At 32.3% G+C, this 19403-nt stretch overlaps 1 protein-coding gene across 1 annotated transcript in view; it reads right to left on the minus strand.

Moving 5' to 3' along the window:
- Window positions 1-7135: 7135 nt before the first annotated feature.
- Window positions 7136-19403, minus strand: part of LOC138304624 (ribitol-5-phosphate xylosyltransferase 1-like) — a 122154-nt gene continuing 109886 nt past the window's right edge. Inside the window, exons 4-6 of the mRNA XM_069244792.1 lie at window positions 16137-16442; window positions 15147-15317; window positions 7136-14475 (exon numbers count right to left, since the gene is read on the minus strand). Of these exons, the coding sequence (XP_069100893.1) occupies window positions 14061-14475; window positions 15147-15317; window positions 16137-16442 (892 nt within the window). The 3' untranslated portion in view covers window positions 7136-14060. The remainder of the gene's footprint in view (window positions 14476-15146; window positions 15318-16136; window positions 16443-19403) is intronic.

Raw genomic sequence — 19403 nt, forward strand, 5'->3', positions numbered from 1 at the left:
TGAAGAGAAAGTGGCATATCTTGCTTACTCCGAAGAGAAAGTGGCATATCTTGCTTCCTCTTAAGAGAAATGAGGCATGTCTTGCTTCTTCTGAAGAGAAAGTGGCATGTCTTTCTTCCTCTGAAGAGAAAGGGGCATGTCTTGCTTACTCTGAAGAGAAACGGGCATGTTTTGCTTCCACTGAAGAGAAAGTGGCATGTCTTGCTTCCTCTAAAGAGAAAGTGGCATGTCTTGCTTCTTCTGAACAGAAATGGGGCATATCGTCCTTCCTCTGAAGAGAAAGTGGCATGTCTTGCTTCCTCTGAAGAGAAATGCGGCATATCTTCCTTCCTCTGAAGAGAAAGGGGCATACATTGCTTTTTCTGAGGAGAAAGGGGGCATGCCTTGCTTCCTCTGAAGAGAAAGGGGCATGTCTTGCTTCCTCTGAAGAGAAAGTGGCATATCTTGCTTCTTCTGAACAAAAATGGGACATGATTTGCTTCCAATGAAGAGAAAGTGGCATGTCTTGCTTCCTTTAAAGAGAAGCTAAATGTCAACGAATTATTGAGGAGAGAATAAATTGTCACTACAACATTTACTCTTATTTCTTCAACTGCGTAGCAATCTTATCTATTTATCTATATACTATTAAATCATATTATGGTCCCATTATGCATTTCTTAATCAGTGATAGGTTCTCTTATTTTTTTACCTTCATGGAAACGTCAGATTGTGTAACAATGTCATTATATAAAGACTGCCCTAGTGTTGATTATTATGTATTACTAAAACACGGTATCGTTTAAATGAGGAAAGTCATTTTAGCCAGTTTCCACTTGCTACATATTTATCTCGTGTGATGTGGACAAGCCCTATAATGAAGTTTAACCTCATATCGAAAAAAGAAAGTTTTGTTTTGGCTTGGGGTGATGTGAACTGACATCGCGAAGTCAGTTCGATGAGTATAGCTAAACTAAAGTAATTTACTGAGCCTCATCGCCTCCATAGGTGTGTACTACAGCCAACATGAAGGTAAGTTCACTGGCTTAAAATTCGTAACTGCTATTCTTTGCATTTGGTAAGTTAATGTTAATTAAATATCAAGGAAAATTGATCAAACTGGGGTCAGTCCCATTTCCGATTCAACTTCTCATTGAACTCCGTCGTGTATTGTATTCGTTCATACAAATACTAACGATTCATAGTAAATACACTTTTTGTTAAAATCAGAGAAGTTTTTGATGCTGTGAAACAGCTTTCTTAGGTACGCTCGGAGAGCCTGTGCACATCAAAACAATGAAACCACTCCGCGATGAAAATTAAAAGTTGTTTAGTTCATTTCACGTATTACTTGATGGTATGAAAAAAATAAAACCCCAATATTCAAAACCACAGACATAGAATTTGTACATACATATATACCATTGATAGAGTGTTTTAAGTGTTCAGTTGGGACTCTATCATATTTGTATTTCTCCGAGATCAGTGGTCTCCCGAAAGTCACGAACAACGCCTTCTTCGCTGTCTTCCTCCGCGACAGACTTTCGGTGGATTTTGGACTGTGTATGTTTATTCGAATTTTACGTTATTCATGCTAATGATCGATTATTGTAATCAAATGTTAGGAAGGTAACTGCAAAAGAAAGTTCTTATAACGCTAATGAAGTTTTTCGTGTTGGTTGTATTGACGAACTATATCTGAGATATTATTGCGCAGTAAAAGTTAATAGTTTTGAGTACGTGCCTCCTCCCTTGATCTGCCACTGGGATAGTCCGCTAAACCTGCCTATATTATTAGGCTTTTTTAATTCTTAATTTTTTTTCTTGCCTAATATATAGTCAGCTCGCGGTACCTCTTAAAAATGTGAAATCGTAGGCCAGATTTGGCCTACGCTACGTCAGCGGCAAATTTCTAATATATCGTCCATGCAATGCCGGGAAAACGTACACATACCTATATATTGGGATCTTATATACTCCACTGCCCCCATGTTACATCCCATTTATCATATTAAACAACTCTGCACAATGAAATACTTCCGAGACCCTTGTATTTCACACATTTGTAATGGCCGCCGTATACACATTTAGTAGAGCCAACGGCAGCCAATCAACTTCGCTTCCGGTTTTATTTTTAAAAAACCACGTGTAGTTGAAAGATAAACACAATTCAACTGTGTATATGCTACATGTAGATGCGGTACCAGCAATAGTCGTGTTCAATTTGAATATTTGACAACATGTCGTGTATATCGACCATAATTTCACTATAAAAACTCTAACTGGCTAGCATTTTGTTTATCTTTCAACTACACGTGGTTTTTTAAAAATAAAACCGGAAGCGAAGTTGATTGGCTGCCGTTTGCTCTACTAAATGTGTATACGGCGGCCATTACAAATGTGTGAAATAGAAGGGTCTCGGAAGTATTTCATTGTGCTGAGTTGTTTAATTTCATAAATGGGATGTAACATGGGGGCAGTGGAGTACATAAGATCCCAATATATAGGTATGTGTATGTTTTCCCGGCATTGCATGGACGATATATTAGAAATATACCGCTGACGTAGCGTAGGCCAAATCTGGCCTACGATTTCACATTTTAAGAGGTACCGCGAGCTGACTATATATCAGGCAAAAAATAAAAAAATAAAAAAGCCTAATAATATAGGCAGGTTGAGCGGACTACCACTGGGAGTTCTGTTTTTGTTTATCGACAACTGCGGTATATTGAAAGGGAAAAAGTACCAAATCTATCAACATAAACTTACAAAATATAATGATAATATAGATCTATTTATGTACGAGCAACTTAAAGTGACAAATGAACTTATATTGCCGTGTCTTATGAAGACTTGCTAAAGTCCGATGTATTGCAGGAAGTTTTCTTGATGATAGCGTTCTTATGAATTCAAAAGAAATTTGACTGTTATTAGTAACCAAATAATGTACCCTTTACTTGACAAACGTATATGGCCATGTTTTATTATATATCAAAATTCGGCAAAGCAAAACTCACGATAAATGTTCTGCACGATAATATCTCGCCAACCAGTTACTGTTAGTTAGGCTTACGAAGACTTGCTAAAGTCCGATACATTACATGTAGCTTTCTTGATGTTAACGGCTAGCGTTCTTGTGAATTTAAAAGAAATCCGAGTGATAAACGTAATGAAATAATGTACATTTTTTTTGGCAAAAGTATCTGGCCATGATTTATTAGTCAAAAGTCGTCAAAGCAACCCATGTTAGTTTTCTAAAAAGGAAACCAAAACATATCCGGAAATGGTAATATTTCTAATGTTATATTTTTCCGAAAATATTCTTCAATGTTAAGTGGATATTAAGATACGGATATGTTTACTTATTATTTTTTGTCTTTGAAGAGACATTGATGAAATTGATAATTTAGCAATTAATAAAGAATTATAAAAAAATGATACTCAGATTATGAACGGTTTCATTGGTGTTGAAATCGTTATTTCAAAAATAATTTAGAAATTAAATTTATTACAGTTATTTCAGGATAATAAGTTATTCAACTTATTGTTCTTGAAAAACTTCAAATATCATAAAATAAATACGGTATATCGTAAATATTTTTTATTAAACTCCGAAATTCAACACTGCACACTTATGTATAGTTTACTAAATTCTATATTTAAATGAAAAACCAATTTCTTTATTCCTTTGTTTGAGTCCTTCATTCACAGCATCTATGAGTGGCCTTGGCACTTTGATTTTATCCTGGTAACCAACTATTTACTTAACTGCTTCCGTGTGCTTAAAAATTAATTATCGTAAGCTGCCAACGTCCTTCTGAATTGATCACTAGAATTATATGACCTGTCAATAACTTAAATCTTTCCTTTCTTACAATATGCAAGTCTCTAAACATTTTGCATCCGTTTACATACAAACAGTTAAACAGATACTATCAAACTACCGCCGGTTTCCATTTATATAACCGCATTGTGTACATACACCAAGAACTGTAATTTAATAACAAGTCCGGTATCACTATTCTACGGCGGCGTATTAGGGCCACTACAAACTTTTATTTGTACGTACAAGTTAGTATCTTGTACGTACAAGTTAGTATCTTGTACGTACAACTTAGTATCTTGTACGTACAAGTTAGTATCTTGTACGTACAAGTTATTATCTTGTACGTACAAGTTAGTATCTTGTACGTACAAGATAGTATCTTGTACGTACAAGTTAGTATCTTGTACGTACAAGTTAGTATCTTGTACGTACAAGTTAGTATCTTGTACGTACAAGTTAGTATCTTGTACGTACAAGATAGTATCTTGTACGTACAACCTAGTATCTTGTACGTACAACTTAGTATCTTGTACGTACAAGTTAGTATCTTGTACGTACAAGATAGTATCTTGTACGTACAACTTAGTATCTTGTACGTACAAATTAGTATCTTGTACGTACAAGATAGTATAATGAATAATAACTCTCGGTATTAAAGGCTTTGGCTGGTTTACTCTCACAATGGCATCGCATGCTATACGTATATTACGTAAACTTTGTTTAAGCCAAAGGGAGAAAAGAATATATGTTGTGGAGTTGTAATGCTGTGATAAGTTTCCGAACACTTATATGTAAATGTTTATAACAGAGTATTTACTATGATCATCATTTGGACAATAATTGATGTGTGTATATATGTCTAATAAACACAAAAACACATATGAAATGTTTTGTTTTGCTTTTGTTGTCTTTGCAATCAGTAACTCATTCGAATTAGGGCCTAATGCCTAGGATTTTTTTCGGAGGCAGTTAATTATTTTCAATACTACTATTCTGAAGTAAAATAAATGCTCAAACATATCCAATAATGGCACCATTGTGAAGTATTTAACTTTTATTACTGAAGAAAATTACGAATTTGTTTAATAGATAAAACTTATCATTCATCGGAGATGTATCATATCCATTTTATCACTAAATGTATCTTATCTATAAAACAAGCGACTATACAGTTTTCTCGAAAGGAACTATACAGTGTCAGTTTCAAAATAATGCAAGTGACTATACAGTTTCAACTCATAATCCGGCAATTTCAAATTACGATTGTGAAAAAGATATTGTTCTCATTAATATATATTCATATTTTTGATATTGTCAAATAAGACAATAAACCTGTGATCGTGCTTGAAGCAATGTAAAGTAGACCGACTATCTTTAATTACGAAAAATATCAGGCGGGTGACTCAATTCTGCGGTGATGAACAGCAGTTCAACTCAACTTGTATGTTCAAGATACTAAGTTGTACGTACAAGATACTATCTTGTACGTACAAGATACTATCTTGTACGTACAATATACTATAAGTTGTACGTACAAGATAATAACTTGTACGCACAAGATACTAACTTGTACGTACAAGATACTAAGTTGTACGTACAAGATAATAACTTGTACGTACAAGATACTATCTTGTACGTACAAGATACTATCTTGTACGTACAAGATACTAAGTTGTACGTACAAGATACTAAGTTGTACGTACAAGATACTAACTTGTACGTACAAGATAAATAAAATTTTGTAGTGGCCCTAATACGCCGCCGTACTATTCGAATCATGCACAAGCAAAATGTCTTTTTGCGAAAAAAAGATCGATTTCAGATCATTCTTACTTTAATGTTGCACATTTCTACCTGAAGTTGTTATAAAGTATTGTGGCACCATGTTCTAGCGATATTCACGCGAATTTTCAAGGGTAGTTTTACCTGAAGACACTTTACCTGTGTAGAGATGGTAAATTTCAGTCTCGAGAAAACCTAGTCGAGGTTTACCTGTTGTAAAACACGACCTTAGGAGTACCAAAGAATATAGTTTATTTGCATTCGGCACTGACGGAAAACAGAGCTCTAGATCTGTAGATTTGACTGTCCAGTTAACTACTAAATATGTTGTTTATGGTTGTTTCCAGATACAACTATAGACCTGTGTCATCCATATCTGGAAACATTATTTTTGGCAGAAAGAAGCTTTACTTTTTTCTTACTTGACCCTCGCCAAAATGCAGCTTATATATTTCAGACCCTGATCACGTATTCTCTATATAATATATATATATATATTGCCATTATCGAAAGTATAGCGAGAATTTCTATTAAATCAATTACAGTATCAAAACAAAACCGTAATGTAAGCTATTAAGCGATCGTAAAAAATAGCATATTCTTTGTATATATTGAATTTACTATATCAAATGCAACAGAACCCTGTATCCCAAAAGAGTTGGCACTCTCTGTTTCTACAAAGTTACATGTGTAGGTCAAAATTGGGTCCTGTTACCATCTCATATGAGCAGTAGCTTGCGCTGAATGCAACACTAAAGGACTCTGTTCTGGCACATTGAATCCATCGACTTTAGGCTCCACCAATAACATCACGGCAAGGCCGTAGAAAAAGGTAAGTTAAAAAAAGTTTTTATAAGGAACCGTCACTAAATAACGTATTGTGAAGATCTTCTTATATTAAATCCCATCTGAAAGGTGTCAATTTGAGTTTGCTATCCTTACATGTATTTCTCATAAACCACTAATAGTCTTTCTCAAACTGCTGTATCGATTCCCCTTGGTCATTGGTTGGGTATGTATAACACTTTATCAGAAAACAACATGGCCGACAGCTGGGGCACCCTTTGATTTTGACAATTATGACAAAAAGTACCAAAAGAAACTTTCTTATATTTCGTTTGTATGTTTCTCCTAGGTCATAGTTATGCATATTCCATTTTTAAGTGATCGAAAAACAAAATGGTCTATATTAGGAACCATCTTATATAACAATGACAACGGTAGAGTGTTATCAGACTATTTCTCAGAAAACGTTAGACGAATCTTTCTCAAATAGCATTTATGTGTTGCCCGTTGTCTTTTGTGGTGTATATACTCCCTTTTTATATGAAACAGTACATCTCCAAAATCAATCTCCAATTTTGACATGATTATTAAGTTGTTTGTCGACATTATTATCCCTGTATGCATTATCAAAGTTTTAATGGAAAAGTAAACAAGAGAAAAGATCCATATTCCATTTGACTGATAAGGTTCTATTGATGATGACCCATCTGGTATTTCTAGTTTCTCTATAGAGTACATTGAAATAGAAGTAAAACAATAAGATTGTTTCATCATATATTTATTTCTACAATATGACACGATCAGGAATGTTGCTTTCTCTCACACTCAATCATTGAATAGCATCGCCCATAGTGATCGTTATATCATCAACATCCTAAGATCTCAACATACTAACTCTATATACACAGCAGTCACAAAATCATCTTTCATGTACAACATATATATAAACACATTTTCACAAATATCCCTGATATCTCAACACTCGTACAACATTTTTACAAATATCATCGACGTCTCAGCGTGTGCAATATTTTTTACAAATATCGATGACAACTAAACACTTTCCGGTACATCATTTTCACATTTGTCACTAACATATCTCACTACATTCACAGCATTTATATATTAACACATCAGTACTTGCACAAAATGTACTTCCACAACTGATATCACAGTTTGACACTTATACATGTACCAAGTGATATATATCTATCTATATCTCTGTACATCTCTTCCACACATAATTTGAAGATGTAAATCAACATTCATCGACAATATTTTATCATTATTCAATCCCCAATCACATGCATCCCAAATTCTGAACAAACATTAATTTTTTTCCAGCACATACAATCTTTACAACAATCTGGTTAAAATACAGATAAATCACTAACCATTACAACAATATGCTTTGTATTTCAATCAGATTGCCTTTACAACAAAATGTTCGCTTAAATTCTCTACAATGGGAAATAATAAGTTCAAGGTCAAATACATCCATAAACTGAAATGACATCTACTTTCTGGTAATTGTTGATCATTGTCAACAATATTTTATACTTGGTAAAGGGAAGTAACTCTGATCGACGAGCTATCCATGATAAACAAGTTCAGTATTAAACCTTGGGTACAAAAATAGCACCTTTATATTTAATGATTTTCTGATTAAGCAGTGTAAAAAAGCAAAGTATTGTGAGCAATATTAAGTTCTTAAGCCTATTTAAATGTATTTATATTGAACTATGAATTAATTGATTCTGTAAGATATTGTTGTTATACATTGTACATGTACAAGTTGAGGCATTCTGCATCCTGCACTCTGTCAGCAGTTAGAAACAAAGGGAAGTAACTCTAATATATCAGAATGAAGATGACACACAAGTGCAGTACAAAGCATATACTGATATCAGAAACAAAACATGTTCTTATGAGCATATCTGCAAAAATAAGGATATATTTAACAACCTTGACACTAGCAATAGCAGTCTATACCATACACACCAAATATGATTTTAATATTGAATAAATTTTGTTCTGGTTATAGTCTTAAGAAACAATCAAAGATACAAAGAGTACATATATTTTACATCAAAATTTCTGATTAATATTTCTTTAAAATTGGCAGAGAAGTATAAGATTTTTTCATTTTCTGAGCATATTAAATATGTTTTTCCCTCAAAAATAGAAAAATAACCGAAAGAATTTAGTAGCACAAAACATCTATGCATGTAATAACAACAAAGAGGAGAATACAATATATAAGAACTGAAATTTTGGTCTCACAGAGTGTTAAATAGAAACACAGGCTTTTGAGTCTAAAGTTAGAACAGACAGCTGTGTGTAATATTCATGGTATATTGCACATAAAGGTGTTTGAGTTACTAACGTATCAGAAGCCTGTGTTAGATATTTCAGCATCACTAATAAACAAATCAAATCACTACAAATTAAATAACAGATTAACAATGATTAAAATCACACAAATAAATACGACTAAGCACACATATCAATGGAATGTAAACTAAAATATAATGACAACAAAATATGATGACAAAAATATAAATAAGTGAACACAAAAACTAAAACTAGAATAACACAGCAAACTATAACTGTATAGATACATAGGGGGATTCATCCTCATTACCTTAGGTTATTAACCTTACATAATTCTTGAATTTGCTGATTTCGTTATTAAAGAGACAGACACTTTTTTCCTCAGAATACAAATACCAGGTACTAATAATCCAAACATAAGCTATTAAAATCAGTGTGACTAAATAGAATTTATTGGGAATATTGTAAGTTTTGTTTGTTTTTGACCATCAGTCATTTAAGAACGAGTCACTTTTAGAAGCGAAGCCGAAAACTAGAACTAGGAGAAAAACCACAAAGCTATGTTATGTACCTGGCAATTGTCCCATCAATATCCTACCCTGAGGTAAATCCCATGAACTCTCTACCCTGAAGTAGAGCCCCATGAACTCTCTACCCTGAAGTGGAGAGCTAGTGGTAATGTGTCAGGACATCTTATCCACAGCCACAATAAATACAAAGTCAGTATGATTATGCAGAGGATCTTGCAGAGTTAATTAAATTACCAACTAAATGTCAAAGATGTACATTTACATAATGCACGGTAATTTTGTGTAACTAAGAATTTTCATGATTCCAGTTTTGAAGTCTAATCTATATTGTATAATATACCTCACCACATAAACTGATCTTCTGATATGTCAAACATCTTTAGCCTACTATAACAGAAGATAAATCTATATCAAGTCATCTTTAGCACATTGAAATTCTCTTTATCTTAAGTACAAAATACCAGTAACTTAACTAATTATAATATATTTCACAAACTGTGATACTAATAAATATAAGTACACGTAAATTTCTAAAGCATTTATAAACTACTCTATTTCTATATCAAAATCCGATAGTTTTCTATAACTATACATGCAATTTACTTTTACATGATATATAAGTATTCTTGTCAAAGTGAAAAGATTCCGATTTTGTTCAAAAATAAAAAAAACAAGTAATATATGTAACCAAACTTGAGGTTGTAATACAATGTATGTAGGTCATCATTAACTCAATTACCCCTGAAGACACATTTAGGCTCTTCTAAGTCAAAGACTAGACCAGTCCATTATGTAATTTCAGGGGTGAAAGAGTTAATAGCTACTCAGACTAGAGAGAAACTTTACATTTGCCTTAGTTGCAAGCAGTATAATTAGGTTTAGGTTTGTCTTGTGAGAAATATATCTCAAGGGTCATTTCTTCAGAAGTTTTTAAAAATTCCTTTATCATGTAGCATAATTAAGGCATCAAGCACACTCATTTCCTTATACGTTGTATATCATAGTTGACCTTCAATGTTAACCGAAGCCCTGTGCCCTTACGTCAAATATGGTATTAAATTATACAGTATATTCAAGGAATTTTAAACACAAAATTTCAATTATTCAACTACATGTCTGATATCCATACCTTTGAAAGATAAATTTTATTTGACACCCTAAACATTGAACATAACCATTTTACTTTAGATCTTAAATCCAAAGACTAATAACTTCATAATTTTTTGGCCTATTTCTGTCAAATATTTATATGGATATCAACCTCATTATAAATAGGACCATATCCTGGTTAACAAATCTACAATCAGAACACATTAGTGACCACATCTGTATTAACACAACCTCCTTAATAAGAACATTTTCTTGGAATCCAACATTCCAAATTTCAATACAACGTTAATTGATCTGTGTACAGACCACTTGCAGTGTGTATAGAAATAAGTCTTATGTCTCTGTGTGATCTTCATATAGTTAGTTACAATGGACTGTACTACCAGATATACAACTGTGCATGTATGATAAAAATTTGTTGATTTTATGAACTCTTTAATTTTAGTTTTGGCATTTAATCTATCCTTTGATTTTCTGTATCCTCTGTTTAAACTATTTTAAAATAATTTTAATGTAAATAATTACTTCAAATTATTTTCCTAAATTTAACACATTTTGAAGAAAATTTTAACACTGGTTGGCACATCCACTGGCTAAGTCATAGCGTAGAAGTTATAGCATGACAAAAAAAATATTTTGCAAAAGAACATTAATAGCATTTACACAAGAGTACAGTTTACATAACCTTTCATACATATATACAATTGTATACCTCTTTACCCAGTCTTAACATTCATTCTGTAAGCACCTGATAAGCAATCTGGTAAACTAAGTATACAATAGAGCTACTTTATTACTTATAACTATACGTGTAAGATGAACATACAATAATTTTTGTAATATTTAAAATAATTTTGACCAAGAATGTCTGAAAGACTTTGGTATATATCTGTGTGAAATCTGAACAATTAAAATGATTAACATTAATAAATTGGGTAAGAAATTGTCAGTAATAAACATTTTGTTCTCTGTGGCTCATGCTATAATCTACATATATACATATTTCTACATATGATTAGAAACTAATTTCAAATTAATTAAATATCTATAGAGCATTGGTATAGAAAGTATCCTACAAGTAGCTGTATATATCTATCTATCTCTACTTAAGATAAGAAACTAATTTCAAATTAATTAAATATCTATAGAGAATTGGTATAGAAAGGATCATACAAGTTATATCTATCTATCTCTACTTATGATTAGAAACTAATTTTAAATCAAAATCTATAAAGAATTTATTTGTATCAAAATGATACATCTTTTTCTAAATAACTTACAGAACAAAGTTATAACTATCTGAACCACTATCTCTGAACCTTAATAACAAATTAGCATGTCTTCATGTAAACTATGTAAACACTTATATATTTAATATTTCAAATGAGAATGAGGGAATTGGAAAAAATCTATATGAACATCGAAAATCAGCAAATAACAATTTTCAGAAGCCATGAGTGTACTGTAATGTTTGACTATCTCATGCTGCAGTTTAGAAAATGGCGTGAAAACAATGCATGAAAACCGTTTGTGAAAATAAACATATTATATTTTTTTTTTCAAAAAGAAAACTGATTAAATATTTCATATCCAATTGATAATATATTATGTATATGTCAGTAAGTAAAACACAACCTGTAATTTCAATACAATGTGGCTAGTATTTTTTAGAGAATTATATTTTTGTGGTCGTAAAAATTTGATCTGTGAAATAATAAGTTATGGCCCAGCAAATCAGATATATACCTCATCTGTTTACCAATTCACTAAATATGAGGAATTTTGTAAAAAAAAAATTAAGTGAAAATTGCAAATAGTATTGACCTGCAAAAAATAATCAGCTATATGATGAATATGTAATAGATACAAGATAACATTGACAAAAGCTCCAGAGTATGGCCTAAACCATAATTAATTTCTCCATTGCGATAAAACAATGTCTTAAAAATAAAATTGTATTTTTATTAAAATGTGCTAATAGGTCTACATTTGATCACATTATAATCTGTTTTAAAAATCATAGTGCAGTCTGTGAAAGAGAATAAATATCATATTGTTCTTGACCATGCAAGTGGGTTTTTTTTTTAATTAAGATAATTTAATAATTAGGACATACTGCAAACCAACATTCTTTCATGTGTGATTACAGTACTCAAATGTTCATTTTGGATAGCATTCTAGCACCAGAGTGGAAATTTTCAATATATGTCTATGAATTAGGGAAAAACGAAGCAATTGTTTCTCTATGACAATGAATTGAAACAGGTTTAAAACTTTTGAAATTTTAATGCAATAACAACAAAACAATTAACTTGTATTTGATATTGGCAACACTGTATATATTATGACGTTTGAGACTTATTACATTGAGACGTTTACTCCGCAAGATAAAATTTGTGAGACAGCGGATGCTGTTTAGTATAAAACTATTATATATTCAACAACAACACTTTAACAATATGCAAATGCAATATTCAGCATTAAAACAAAGAACATGCTGATGCTTTTTTTAGGTTGTGTAGAACATGTAGGATAACCCATATAATCTACACATTAAGCTTGAAATGAATTTAGGCCCAGAATGGTATAATATTCTTATACAAGAGAGATAACTCTATCTATTGATAAATTCCAATATATCTAAAAACACAAATAAAAATTAAAGAAAAAACCCCATAAATAAGGTACGTGTTTTGACAAATATGGACATCTTTGTAAGCAAATAAATGCACCCATTAAAATGCAGAATATTCACGATCATTATAAAATCTGTGAATTAAGATTAAAACAAAAGGATAAAAACATTTTTTAAATTGGCTTTCATTCAGAACACATCAAAGTTTTTAGCTTTGGAAATTTACTTACATTATATACTGTCTTTATTATACACTGTAAAAGGTGAAATAAAATGCTTCTAGTTATGATAAAATGGCCACCATAAAATGTGTCAAATCTAAAATTCAATGAAGAAACATTTTAATTACGGACTATACAAATGGATAAATGATTTATTTGTGTCAAAATATTAGTTGTATATGTTGTGTCATAGCAGACACAACATAATTATGTTGCATGTTAAACTATTTTCATTTTCACAAAGATTTTCAAGGTGCATTTATACCAAATAGTTTGAAGATGTTTTAGGATTTCATTTGCGCTCATTTGAAAAAACATCATATATATAATTTGCATTTAATGAATTAAAAAATAAATAAAAAAAGAATTCCATAAGGAATGATTCCTTACCTCTACTTGAGTAGATACAGTAAGAATAATAAATAAAGTAGGAGAGAAAAGAACAGATTCAATCCAATCCAACTAAACACAAAAGAACGACATCTCATCTTGAGCCCAAACAAAAATGGAAGACTTTTAGTTTGACAGATTAAGACACAAAGCATGATGATTTTTTTGTGGGAAAGGAAACTGAAATTGGATAAATCGTGAGGACAGCGGTTTGCATAGAATCAACTATACAGTATAAGCTTTCTAGCATTCTGCAATAATTCAGTAAGTATATATACACTGTAGGATTTTAAAACATATCCATTTAATTCTACATTGATTTTTCAAGTAACTCATTTACCCCTGATGACACATTTGGACTCTTCTACTACAAAGACTGACACAGTCCATTACCAAATTTCAGAGGTGAATGGGTTAATTAGGCAGCTATGACAAAGGCAATCTAAAATTGTAATCTTTAAAAGCTGTTATCGATAAATATGAAAAAATCGCTCTTCTAAAACTTTTACAAACTTATCTCGCATTTTTAATTTGAAATTTTCATACCACAATATTAATTCTTTCCTTCTTTTTGCTTTATATTCCAGTGATAGAGTTGATTCTCTGTCAAGTAAGTCTTTTAATTCTCTCCAGTCTTTGATAAATATAACTGGAGCATTTTCTTCCTTGAGCAAACGAAGTGGAACAGAGCTTGAAGTTGGTGAACTGCCACACTGACCAGGGGTCATCACATCCTCTATGACGGGGATTGACCCATAGGACATGGCCTCGTAGATTCTGTAACACTCGGTGTTGACCCCTACAGGGTTCAAGGTAAGGTCACTTTGGGCGAGTGCCCTTAAGTAGGTGTCTCTACTGTCAATAGACTCATTTGGCAGCCAGCTGTTTGTAAAAATACAAAAATAGGAAATCATACATATAGTCAAATCTTTCAAGTTTCAAGCGAAAATTCAGACAGCAAGATCTCCAGTATCGTTTCCGTTAATAGAATTAAATGATAATATGACAGGGAATTAAAATGTATAGTTTCATAGCAAAGTATTTCATCTAATAACATCCAAACAAATGTCATATATTTCAGTTGGAATTTAATAAAACAAAAGCGTTCTGTCTCTCAGAACCCTGTAGATTGATCCCAAGAGACCAAGAGTCTCTATAATACAACAGTTTGCAGTAATATTGGCCTTTACAATTTGTTTGTAATTCTAAGATTCAAAGTATTAAGGGGAGATAATCTAGTATACCGCAGTAAGAATCCATTTGAGAAATTCTCATAAAAACTTCAATTCTGCTTGCTTGCCAATAGTGGTCCCAATTTCATAAATATAACTTAATTTATGAATATTCTTCAACTTGAATTTCATTAACATTCCTTAATTTAAGGATATTTCTAAACTTCAATTTCTCCAAAATCAAGCATTTTATATATAATCTTTCTTTAAGTCTGCTATGCTGAATTCCTATTAGGAATTTGAAGTTAAGGAATATTGAAGAAATTAGGCTCAGGCCCGTTAATTTTCCAGTCTTATATGTTACCAAATGCTATGACTTACGTATGTCTGGCTTTCACAAAACAAGAATTCCCTAAAGAGCTAGAGGTCAGAGACTGAGCCAGTGTCTCTCTGGTCGAGTTCTTATAGATGGTGCCTAGAAAGTTGCATAAATATTGTCTGCTGTTCATCACTGGAACGTTGTTTCCTTTCACCTTGGGGAATTCACGATACCTGAAACAGATTAATAAAGCATTCATAATCGTTAAAAGGCAAATAAGATTGCATGGTGTTGAAAGACTATACTATTTCTTATATTCTCTAACGCTATTTTGATCCTCTTTTTTCAAAATAACATAATTTCTCTAACGCTATTTTGATCCTCTTTTTTCAAAATAACATAATTCTATAATTGAAGGGAAATGTTTGGAAACCAGATGAATCAACTATTACAAAGCATTGAACTTAAGCACTGATTGTGTTTCTTAACCAAATATTTCAAATCTATAAAAATTTTCATGGAAATTTACATCTTAAATCTAAAGATACTGTTTACTATTTGATCTATTGCAAATATCATAAGGCAGAAAACCAGCAATGACTGCGAGATATAAATTTCCCATCAGTATGAAGCTTGGACAATCCAAAAGTGGGATGGGGTGGAATATATAACCTCCACTAGACTTTGGCAACACTTTATGTTACACTTTTTCTAACACATAACTTATTCATTAAGGATAAAAGCCTGTTTAATCAACAAAGCCAATCTTCTATGGTGTCCACTAAGGATGCCATGATCATCACAGAAGCATAAAGGTCAAAATGTTTATCAACTAAGTTTGTTTGTAGTTGACATAAATACAGCCCCATCACAGTGCTCATTAAATCTTTTCTGTTGCAATGCTATTGAATGTCAATCACTGTTTTGCAATAAGACAAAAGCGAAAGGTCACCTTGTACTTGAAGTCAAGTTTATGGAGTGCCCCTGCCCTGGTTGATGACATGATAACTACCATATGTCATTAGGTTAAATACGTGGGAATGAAAACTTACGTAGCAACTCCTAACGGCCACTGGTAGAAATATTTATTGTCGATTTCTGAACTATCATAGGTGATAAAAGCCAGCTTGACTAGTCCGTTATGTCGTTCCATATATGGCTTCAGCCAGTCATTATCACACTGCTCATTGCCCAATAGTACTACAGCAGCGTTCTGAAGATTTGGCAGGGAAGGGAGATAATCCAGCCATGTTTTTGCAAATGCAATTTTTGCTGGTTCTCTTCCATTTAAAACCAGTACAACATTTTGTGCATATTTAGGAGCTTTAGTCGGAACCACTCCAGGACCAGTCCGAAACCTGAAACAAAACAATAACATTAATGACTGTTTGACCGAATTGCAATAACAGAGGATTCTATCATTGTAAAATTTGATAGGGTAAACCTCCTTCGTTTTGGTGTAAACAATAATATTTCTTGTTTTCATTGATTTCAACATATTCGTGAATACATTTATTCATGATGAGGAATGTATATATTTATAAATTTTAATTTTATTTTATATAATTTGACATTTGATATCATGTTTTTTTCCCTTAATTGGTAGATATACAGTTGATGGGCTTCGTTTAGAGAATAGGCTCTGGTTAACAGACTTTCCTCCCAAAACTGTATCATGTGTAGTGCTAGGTGAGATGAATTGGTAGACTGTCCTCTGCCACTTTGTAATGCAAGGGAGGTGAAAAGAATCCCTTTGTTGCTTGGTGTCTCAGACTACACTGAATATTTAATACGAAGAAAGATTTTATATATTGCCCCATAGGAGTCTGGTACCGCTTAAAGTGATGTCAACTTGACCACCAAGAATTTGAAATTCTTAGAACGTTTTAAAAATTAAAATTCAATTATATAAAATGAAGAGTTCTCTTAAACAATATTAGATTTCATCTATTCCCCAAACCTTGATAAGTAAGGAATTTAAATTATACATAAAAAGTGGCCGAACCTAATTTTTCAATTTAAGAAATCCTAACAATTTAAAGAAGTTAAGGTGTCTGACTCTGTTATATGTGTTTGGATTGAGCGTCACTACCTTAGCCTGAAAGTCCATGTTTAAAGTCTAGGTTACAAATCCAATTACTCCAAGCTGCTGGTTTATTTATGTTGTCTAACTTCTAACCAACTACCATTTTCTTTCTTTCAACCAATTAATTTCTATAAAAATATACATTACTGATGATCATGTAGGGTCTGACGAAACCCTCGTTTTATGAACTTAATTATACGTTAAAAAAGATTGCAGTGCACATTATACTGAATCAATAGTCATTCTTTTTGTCGCAAACTATAATCATTTTCTTTTTAGGAGAAACAAGAACAGAATCTTGATCATCAACCTACTCAAGTTTGAAGAAAACTTGTATTGATCAACTGAACTTAATCATTTCGTTTTGAATTACTACCTATAGACTATGCCTGGATGACTTATTAAGTTTGATCAAAATGGCTTTCGAACCTTTAGTTCAAAACCAAAAAATATAAATATGCTGAATTCTAAAATGAAAAAAAGAAAGATTAATTCTTAAATATAATAATTGTAGCAATTGCCTTGATGCCTACAAGTACACTTCTTTTACAAAAGAATTGATGTGACCTTGAAGTACCTTTGAGGGCATAGCAATGTGTTCAAGTTTTAGTTACCAATTAATAAACAAAAATAAAAAACGCCAAAGAATTGACAACAAAAGATAATGTACTTTAAAGAAAGACTTTTTTCTTAATTTGTTGAAGTAATCATTAACTGTCTGTTCTAACAGAAATCATGAAAAAAGAATTTCTTCAGTAGTATTATTTATTACTACTCAAATTTTATAATTGAAAGTTACTTGGATCATGCTAATACAGTATAATGCATGTATTCATGTGCATACAACATACTAATGTCTTTCCTTATTAGGCATTGAATGTCATTAATACCCTATTACGGTTCATTTCCCAAACAAATGGACATTTTCTCCCCAAGACTCTAGTTTTCTAGGTCAAGGCTGTTATCTACATATGTCATTGCAGCATAATCACAATAGCTTACAGACAGATCCATCCATATTGGATAGGATGTTTTTCTCACTTAAACATCTGTTTCTTACTATTCTGGATTATCAGTCTTAAATTACTAGCTTCATATACATTTCTAAAGCACATCGAATATGATGACATCTTTAGCATTATACAGTACATTGGTAAAACTGATCACTTTAACAGACTGTATCTTTATGCTTATATAAGAAGATCATGTTATTGTAAAATGGTGGTTCTTTTGTATCTTCTTTTGCCATGAATTATATTTCCCTGTGATATTGTAGAAGGCAGAAGTTGCATAAAACGTATCTTGCTTTTCTAACAACTTTAAAAACCATCATCTTGGCTATTGGGCATTTTAAAAATTGTTGCATCATTGCAAAGGGGTAACTGTTTATTGTCCTTGTCATTGGGAGAACCTTTTATTTTTCGTTGACATTGAGAGAGCCCTTTATTGTTGATTGACATTGGGAGAACCTTTTATTGTCCTTGACATTGGGAGAACCCTTTATTGTCCTTGATATTGGGAGAACCTTTATTGTCCTTGACATATTGAGAACCCTTTCTTGTCCTTGACATTGGGAGAGCCCTTTATTGTCCTTCCTTGAGATTGAGAAAACCCTTTATTGTTCTTGACATTGGGAGAGCCCTTTATTGTCCTTGACATTGGGAGAGCCCTTTATTGTCCTTGACATTGGGAGAACCCTTTATTGTCCTTGACATTGGGAGAACCCTTTATTGTCCTTGACATTGGGAGAACCCTTTATTGTCCTTGACATTGAGAAAACCCTTTATTATCCTTGACCTTGGGAGAACCCTTTTTGTCAAGGACATTGAGAAAACCCTTTATTGTCCTTGACATTGAGAAAACCCTTTATTGTCCTTGACAATGGGAGAACCCTTTATTGTCCTTGACATCGGGATAACCCTTTATTGTCCTTGACATTGAGAACCCTTTATTGTCATTGACATTGAGAAAACCTTTTATTGTCTTTGACATTGGGAGAACCCTTTATTGTCCTTGACATTGGGAGAGCCCTTTATTGTCCTTGACCTTGGGAGAGCCCTTTATTGTCCTCGACATTGAGAAAACCCTTAATTGTCCTTGACATTGGGAGAACCCTTTATTGTCCTTGACATTGGGAGAACCCTTTATTGTCCTTGACATTGAGAAAACCCTTTATTATCCTTGACATCGGGATAACCCTTTATTGTCCTTGACATTGAGAACCCTTTATTGT

This window comes from Argopecten irradians, chromosome 12 (genome assembly GCF_041381155.1).
Source record: "Argopecten irradians isolate NY chromosome 12, Ai_NY, whole genome shotgun sequence".
Classification (NCBI taxonomy): Eukaryota; Metazoa; Mollusca; class Bivalvia; order Pectinida; family Pectinidae; genus Argopecten; species Argopecten irradians.